The following is an 8,365-nucleotide window of genomic DNA, read 5'->3' as shown; positions in this document are numbered from 1 at the left end:
TTTCACCGCCTCCTGCCCCTGCCCGAAATAGCTTTCGGAATGAGCGAGGGAGCGACAAGTGGGCCGCTGCATGATCGTGCGAGGAATGTGGTGAAAAATGTACGGAGAGGCGCGAGAGTTTTCTCTACCATTCCCTTTTGGATTGCACTTCTTTGTTTATGCATTTTGGCTCTTCTATATATACAAATGGTTGTATATAAATATGGATGTGCTGTGCTCGGTGGTCTTGCGAAGTGTGGAATAAAAACAAATGCGAATAAATATGCGCACACGCGGGAGTCTCATTTGAACGAGAGAAGATTTGATTGAAATTCCCATTCATCAAGTGAAAGAGATAGTATTGCAGTTAATTAGAACATTATTTCCCGCACTTTCTCATTTGTTAACTTAAATTTTAACTGAAATTGTTGTTTTTCACTTGTCGCTAGCAAACTATCGATATGAGCAGTCAGCTGATTGGGTATTTTTTAGTGCATTTTGTGTCGATTCGATTGTTCACAATCGATAGCGGTCCTGAAAGGAACAAATACATACCCTTGTCCAAATACCCTTGCACTCACCAAATCAGTATGATACATCAAATATTTTTGCAACAAAAAGACTTAACACTAATAATTAATAGCTCTCACTCTGTGCCGCTTTTCATAATCAAGCGCTTAGTAAACGAAATTTTAACATTGATTGAAGGACATAGGGTATACAAAGATCCATACTACCGACTAACAAGTAACAAGTGTTCTGACAACGTAACATTTCATTTCCACTCACGTTGTTTGCTTTTATTTCTTCACCCCTTTATTTGGAAGCGTATTTGAACCATTTCAATAAAAGGAAGTCCTAAAAACTAGTAAATTTTGTGGACAATTGATCCAGCAATTTGTTATAATTAAGGTTTCAGGGCTGGGAATCTTAACTAGCTTGTAATATTAAACAGAATATCAAAACCAAAGAATATGCTTCGGAATCGGTATTTCTTTACGGTATATTTAGAAAACTATCAGGTATATTTGGGTATATAGCTGATGGTCAGACAGTATACCTTATCGATAACTCCGCGGTCGCCTAGTTCGGTGGACAAAAACAACTAATTTTTCGGCCCAGATAAATGCAAATGCAAATCGCTCTTACAGCGGCTGTAGTGCATTCAAAATTATCAACAAATTTTCCATAGTCCAAGTGTATCAACCCAACCGTATCGCCATCAAATTCAAAGTGTCCAAGAGCCAACACAAACGGAGCCCGCGCCCCGTGTGTGTACAAAAATCGATCGAAGAATCTGTTTGACTTAAGGTAAAACGAGAAAAGCATGAATTAAAGGCAGATCGTTGAGGTATTCCTTCCTGCAAGGGGCGTTCTTTGAATCGACGCGAATAGATATTGGTTCACCTTGAACCTAGCACTGCTGAAGGGGCCGAGCAGCCGCATACCAAACCCGACCCAGTCAAACATATAGAAAGACGCTCGTGTGTACCTGTGTTATGTTGTGTGTGTGTGTGGTGGTGGTACATGTGTATGCATAAACATCACGCCCACTCTCAGTGCTGCAGACGACAACAGCTGTTCGAGCGTCTACTAGCTTCCGCTTTCTGCAATGCTGCAAGGCAAACCGAAATATAATATTTGAATGTCTTCAGTGTAATATTTAATGGCGCAGTTTCAGCCCCGAGCTCTCTTATCGCTGCAAGCGGGTGGTGTTGGGCCTGCGCTCTCTGTGTGTGGCAAGGCGAAGGTGAAAGTCATCAGCTGATAGCAATTAACCGACCGAAACCCGTTATGCACAGCAGCTGTTTCGTATCATTTCCATTTAATCGCGCAGAAAATCCCCAATCCCCATCCACTGCAGGCTTTATCCATACACCACACACACACACACACACACCCATTTGTTCGCTCAAGACTTTGTTGGCGACAGTTTTCCCCCACCCAGACGTGCTCAGATTTTGTAGTGCTTTCTGCTATTACGCCGCCTTTGTGCTGCTGTTTTTGTTCACTTCATGATTGTAGGGTGTAGCAGCGAGTCTTGTAAATTAGAAACGTTCCCCCATAAGTGGTCGTATATCATACCCAGTGCCAGTTGCGTTCCATAAACTAATAATTGAGCATCATCTCTGTGTGGGACTTTGCAGGGTGCACGACAACTTGACGGCTTTTATGTGATTACTATGAAATTGGATGAAATTGTTGGATGGTAAGACACATTGCACATTGCACCATGCAATTATTTATTATATTTGTGATCCCCATTTAGGTACCAGAAAAAAATCGGCACCTATGACAAGCAAGAATGGGAGAAGACAGTCGAGCAGCGTATTTTGGATGGCTTCAATAATGTCAACCTAAAGAACACCAAGCTCAAAACGGAACTGATTGATGTGGATCTAGTGCGAGGTGACAATTAATTATGCTAATCAATTATTTAATGTTAATTGTTCGGGTTTAATCGTTAGGTTCCACATTTCCAAAGGCAAAGCCCAAGCAATCGCTGCTCACTGTCATTCGTTTGGCCATTTTGCGTTACCTGCTGCTGCCTCTGTACGCACAATGGTGGGTCAGGCAGACGACGCCGAATGCCTTTGGCTTCATACTGGTGCTGTATCTCACCCAATTGATGAACTGGGCCATCTACATCCTGCATGGCAATCGCATTGTGCCGGCATTGAGCAGCGATCAGCAGAATGCCACGCTGTACGGCGAACCGGAGGCCGATAAGCAGCAGTCGGAGGAGCATGATGACATGCTCAGTGCTCTGCTCATACCCTGCGCTCTCAGTCTGATGATTAGCTTGATCCACTCACAGATCGTGGCCACCAACAATGCGGCAAGTGGTGGTGGAAATGGCGCCGCCAAAAACAAACTGCGTCGCTTCTCCATTTCCAACTTTAACGAGAAGTCAGCAGCAAGGGAGCCACGACTGCGGCGCAGAAAGAAGTTTGTGCGGTGAGTAGGGGGGGAGAGTCCATAGAGAACAGAAGTTCATGCATTCTCCTTGCAGTATACGCCAGCCAGAACCGGATTTGTCGCATCCCAGCAGCAACACAGCGCTACCAACGCGACGCAGTGCCACAGAAGTGCATTCAAAGCCGCCCACACCCATCAGCAGCAGCAGCGCTCCCGTGCAAGAACCTGATCTGCCCGCAGCCACCACTTCACCTGCCGTTGCCAGCAAGCAAAGCAGCAATGAGGAGACCACAGTCGTTACCATGCAGAAGACAGCCGAACCTCTATACGATCTCAGAAGACACGAAGCAGGGCCGCCGCCTGACAGTCCCAAGAAGCGCAACGTCAACTGGCACACGCCCATTCAGATTTACGCCACCTACGACCAGACAGAGCAGCCAACGTCGAGCAAGGCCAGCCGAGAGGCTGAGAGCAAGGAGCGAGACGGCGTGGAAGCGCTGCAGCCCACACACAAATCACGACGCAGCCTGGGCGACGATGATGGCTTTGAGAGTTTGAATGGAAAGAGTTCCAGCGGCGAGGACAACAACCACTCGCCGCTGCCCAATGCAGGAGTGGCAGCTGCAGTCGTGCCCGTGCAGCACAGCCAGTTGCGTTTGCGTCTGAATGTGGCAAATCCCAGTGCAGGCAATGTGCCAGCAGCAGTCGAGAAGAAATCACAAACTCGGGGCAGCGAGTCGACCAGCAGCGGCGCAGACTCTGACGAATGCGATGATGCGGACATCATATCGAGTCCTGCCTCGGCGTGCAATCAAGAGTGCACCACATCGGCCACCGACTGGCTGGGCGTGACCACAAACAGTGAGGATTGCAGCTATACTTCGGATATGGATCAATCGGATGCTGGCTTCAAGCCCTGCAGCGACGAAGATCCCGCAGAGCTGGACATAACACCAACAACCATACTGAATCCACACAATAGCATGGATCGGAGTGAGTAGAGTGGAACCATAATCGTACGTGCCTTTATCCTCTTGCCCTTTCCAGTTAGCTGCACCATTTGGGATCAGCGTGATGCAAAGAAAGCGCAGCTCTCTGTGCTGGAGATTGCCTCGTGCATCATTGAGCGCGTGGACTCTATGGGCGAGACGAATGATTATATTTACATAGGAGTTGTCTTTTCCTTTCTGCTCACCATGATACCCACCTTTTGCAGGCTCTGTGTGGTGAGTTCTGAATACACCTCACACATTTATGGTGTTTCATTTCCTCATTTTCCCTTGGCAGATCACTCTCGGCAGCGATGCGGAAAAGGCCAGCGAGATCAGCTACATTTACATACCGCAATTGCTGTGGGAGAAGTCATCATCCTCCTTCTTTACGCTGCTGGGCTTTGCCTTTGGCGAGGCCAGATGGGAGCGCACTGTGCTGGCGCTGGGCTTCATTCAACGCCTCAGCCTGACGCTCATTTTGTTCATCATCTTTGCCGTGGCGGAGCGCACGTTCAAGCAGCGTTTTCTCTATGCCAAATTGTTTTCGCATCTAACATCGTCGCGCAGGGCACGCAAATCGAATCTGCCGCACTTTCGCTTGAACAAGGTGCGAAATATTAAGACCTGGTTGAGCGTAAGATCTTACCTAAAGGTGCGTACTCCAGCTGATTGCTTTAAACAAATTCTAAAGCTCTTTAAATCTCTCTCAGAAACGTGGTCCACAGCGTTCGGTGGATATTATTGTATCGGCCGCATTTATTGTGACGCTGCTGCTGCTCGCCTTTCTCAGTGTCGAGTGGCTGAAGGACTCGGTGCATCTGCACACACACCTCACGCTGGAGGCGCTCATTTGGTCGATTACCATTGGCATCTACCTGCTGCGCTTCATGACACTGGGCCAGAAGATCCAGCACAAGTATCGGAGCGTGTCGGTGCTGATCACTGAGCAAATCAATTTGTATCTGCAAATCGAACAAAAGCCAAAAAAGAAGGATGAACTAATGGTATCGAACAGTGTGCTGAAGCTAGCTGCCGATCTACTAAAGGAACTCGAAACGCCATTCAAGATCTCTGGCCTCAGTGCCAATCCATATCTATTCACCACCATCAAGGTAGTCATACTGTCAGCACTCTCCGGCGTTCTGAGTGAAGTTCTCGGCTTCAAGTTGAAATTACATAAAATCAAAATCAAATAAATTAAGAGCAGAGCGGAGGGTTTTGGGCGCAGAATGATCATATTTTTGTAGTACAATTTATTTCGAAACGCTTTAAGAAAGTCTAAAATTAAATACATGTCTCCATCTAGCGTAGTTTAATGAATAATAATAAACTTAGAGGTTAAGCCAGAATGTTTAATGTTTACTGTCGTGTGATGATTGTTTATCAGTGTTAAAGCAGTCCTACATAATACACTTACCTTATATACATATATGTACTACCTTTAGAGCGAGCTGCACAATCACAAAATCATCGTGTTAATTGTGGAATTGTGCAATGAATTGAATTAAAGTTCATAGAACTTGTAGCATAACTGTTGCGTTGGGCACACTTCGTAGTTTCCCCCAATTAATGTCCTAGCTTATCTCAAGTTCTCGATACATAAATAATTAAATAATAAATGTATTAACCAACTGTAAACAAAACGAGAAGGGACGTGTGAGACGCTTCTTACGCGTCACAACTTTTATACCCGGCACTCAGTACTACATCTGCAACTTAGCGGTTATTTGTCAAATTTTACATTTTTTCTTCATCTGTCATCTACATCAACAACACTACTCACGCCAACACGCTCCTTTAGCTCGCCACCCTCCCCTAGAAACACACACTGCAGAGTCAGGGCAGAGTCGCGGCAGAGACGTGGGCGGGTCGGAAGGGGGCGGGTCTCATTTTTGAAATACACTGGTTTCAGTGTGAGCATATAGCACTCTTGTGCCAAAATTTGGTGGCTCTAGCTCTAGACAGACGGACGGACGGACGGACAGACAGACATGGCTCAATCGACTCGGCTATTGATGCTGATCAAGAATATATATGCTTTATGGGGTCGGAAACGTTTCCTTCTGTGCGTTACATACAACCGTTATCCGCACAAATACAATATACCCTATTTACTCTTCGAGTACCGGGTATAACAAAACAAACTTTTAAATGCAACGAACCCCGTGCGAGATCGGCGCTGCTAACCCAGCTGCACCGCTGTTTGCTGGTAGTGCTGCCAACTTCTCGTTATTTGTGTGATCGCACAGCTGTTTGCTATCGCTATCACCGCACGCCCACGCAAAATCGATACTGACGTAACAGCAAGCAACCAACACCAGCCGCATTTCTGCACTTATTTCGCTGTAGTTTTTAGTTACCTATTCCCATTAAACATTGCATAAAATGCTTAGGCTAAATATACTGCTCAGGAATGCCATATCCACAAATTTACTGCGCAGCCAGACGACACGTTTGCTCCACGTTGGCGACGCAAATGTCTTGCCCAGCGAGGTGGACAAACAGTCAGCCGAATATAAGGTATAAACAATTTGCATATGTCTAGAATTAAACTACAGTTTGCACTTTTGTTGTAGGACAATGCCAGCGAAATGGGCAAACTTGTCACGGAGCTGCGCAACCTCACCAGCCAGGTGCTAACAGGTGGCGGTCAAAAGGCCAACGATAGGCACACCTCCCGCGGCAAGCTGTTGGCCAGGGAACGCATCAATCTACTGCTGGATAAAGGTTCGCCGTTCCTGGAACTTAGTGCGCTGGCTGGCCATGAACTGTACGGCGAGGAAGTGGTCAACTCGGGCGGCATAGTCACTGGAGTGGGTCGTGTCTGTGGGTAGGTCTTCCCATTGGAAATCCCTTTAGATGTGACTCAAGAGAACATTTCTTTTAGCACTGAATGTGTTGTGGTGGCCAACGATGCCACTGTCAAGGGTGGCAGCTACTATCCCATCACTGTGAAGAAGCATTTGCGCGCCCAAGAGGTTGCCCAGGAGAACCGATTGCCATGCATTTATCTGGTGGACTCGGGTGGTGCCAATTTGCCGCGCCAGGCTGAGGTCTTCCCCGACAAACTGCACTTTGGACGCATATTCTACAACCAGGCAAACATGTCCGGCCAAGGCATACCCCAAATTGCCGTTGTCATGGGCAGCTGCACAGCCGGAGGAGCGTATGTCCCAGCCATGGCGGATGAGAGCATTATTGTGAAGAAGCAGGGCACCATTTTTCTGGCTGGTCCTCCGCTGGTGAAAGCTGCAACTGGAGAGGAGGTTTCCGCCGAAGATCTCGGCGGTGCGGATCTTCACTGCAAGACTTCGGGTGTCACCGATCACTATGCTGTCGATGACGAGCACGCACTGTACTTGGCCCGCCAGATAGTGAGCAATTTGAATCTGCCAGCCACAAATTCCTACAACGCTCAGCTGCTGCACTCCAGTCAAGCGAACTTCAGGGAGAGGAACACCAATGCTACTTCGACAGTCGAGGAGCCGCGCTATGATCCCCACGAGCTGTACGGCATTGTGGGACCCAATCTAACCAAGAGCTTCGATGTGCGCGAGGTAATTGCCCGCATTGTGGATGGCAGTCGCTTCACGGAGTTCAAGAAACTTTATGGCGAGACTTTGGTCTGTGGATTTGCGAAGCTCTATGGCCAAACCGTCGGCATTGTCGGCAATAATGGTGTCCTCTTCTCAGAGAGTGCGCTGAAGGGTGCACATTTCATTCAGTTGTGTTCACAGCGCAAGATTCCTTTGGTCTTTCTGCAGAATATCACAGGTGAGAGATCATTCCAGGCACCAAATTGACTTTTCAACAAAATCTTTCTCTATTTTCCCAGGTTTCATGGTTGGTCGCGATGCTGAGGCTCATGGCATAGCTAAAAATGGAGCCAAGATGGTGACAGCCGTTGCTTGTGCCAACGTCCCGAAGTTTACGGTCATCATTGGTGGTTCTTACGGTGCTGGCAACTACGGCATGTGTGGACGTGCCTATTCGCCGCGATTCCTTTACATGTGGCCCAACTCTCGCATCTCTGTGATGGGCGGCACACAGGCTGCTAATGTGTTGGCACAAATCACTCAGGATCAGCGCAAGCGTGCCGGCAAAGAGTTCACCGAGGAGGAGGCCCAAAAGCTGAAGGCTCCAATTGTGGAAATGTTCGAGGCGGAGGGTTCGCCGTACTACAGTACAGCTCGCCTGTGGGATGATGGCATCATAGATCCGGCCAATACACGCCAAGTGCTGGGCCTCAGCCTGAAGGCAGCCCTCAACAATGCTGGTCATGACACCAAGTTTGGAGTTTTCCGCATGTAAATTTGATTTGCATGCGAAAGTAATTGAAGGAACCGGAAATTGTGCATTTATTGACATTTAATGTCCTGCCACTATATTGAAACTGTTGCATTTATTAGTGTTAAGTGAACTGTTGTTGTTTTTTCTGTAAATGTCCATTGAGTATCTATCCAAAAACAAATATT

At 47.3% G+C, this 8,365-nt stretch overlaps 2 protein-coding genes across 3 annotated transcripts; both read left to right on the top strand.

The window, feature by feature from the left end:
• The first annotated feature begins 1,047 nt into the window (after positions 1-1,047).
• Positions 1,048-5,239, top strand: LOC117890873 (putative homeodomain transcription factor). 2 transcript variants are annotated; one of them, XM_034795964.1, is made up of 8 exons: positions 1,048-1,286; positions 2,127-2,188; positions 2,249-2,388; positions 2,448-2,937; positions 2,993-3,891; positions 3,946-4,124; positions 4,186-4,542; positions 4,601-5,239. In XM_034795964.1, the coding sequence occupies exons 2-8, from the start codon at positions 2,163-2,165 to the stop codon at positions 5,084-5,086; spliced, it is 2,577 nt and encodes an 858-aa protein (XP_034651855.1). In that variant the 5' UTR covers positions 1,048-1,286; positions 2,127-2,162; the 3' UTR covers positions 5,087-5,239. The 2 variants fall into 2 exon arrangements, with proteins under 2 accessions (XP_034651855.1, XP_034651854.1); XM_034795963.1 differs by having other exon boundaries at positions 1,049-1,290.
• Positions 5,240-6,166: 927 nt separating this feature from the next.
• LOC117891181 (probable methylcrotonoyl-CoA carboxylase beta chain, mitochondrial) lies at positions 6,167-8,355 on the top strand. Its single transcript, XM_034796507.1, has 4 exons — positions 6,167-6,410; positions 6,467-6,720; positions 6,778-7,664; positions 7,726-8,355. The coding sequence occupies exons 1-4, from the start codon at positions 6,276-6,278 to the stop codon at positions 8,199-8,201; spliced, it is 1,752 nt and encodes a 583-aa protein (XP_034652398.1). The 5' UTR covers positions 6,167-6,275; the 3' UTR covers positions 8,202-8,355.
• The last annotated feature ends 10 nt before the right edge of the window (positions 8,356-8,365 follow it).

This window comes from Drosophila subobscura, chromosome E (assembly GCF_008121235.1).
Source record: "Drosophila subobscura isolate 14011-0131.10 chromosome E, UCBerk_Dsub_1.0, whole genome shotgun sequence".
NCBI classification, from domain to species: domain Eukaryota; kingdom Metazoa; phylum Arthropoda; class Insecta; order Diptera; family Drosophilidae; genus Drosophila; species Drosophila subobscura.
This window is presented reverse-complemented; position numbering and strand designations above follow the sequence as displayed.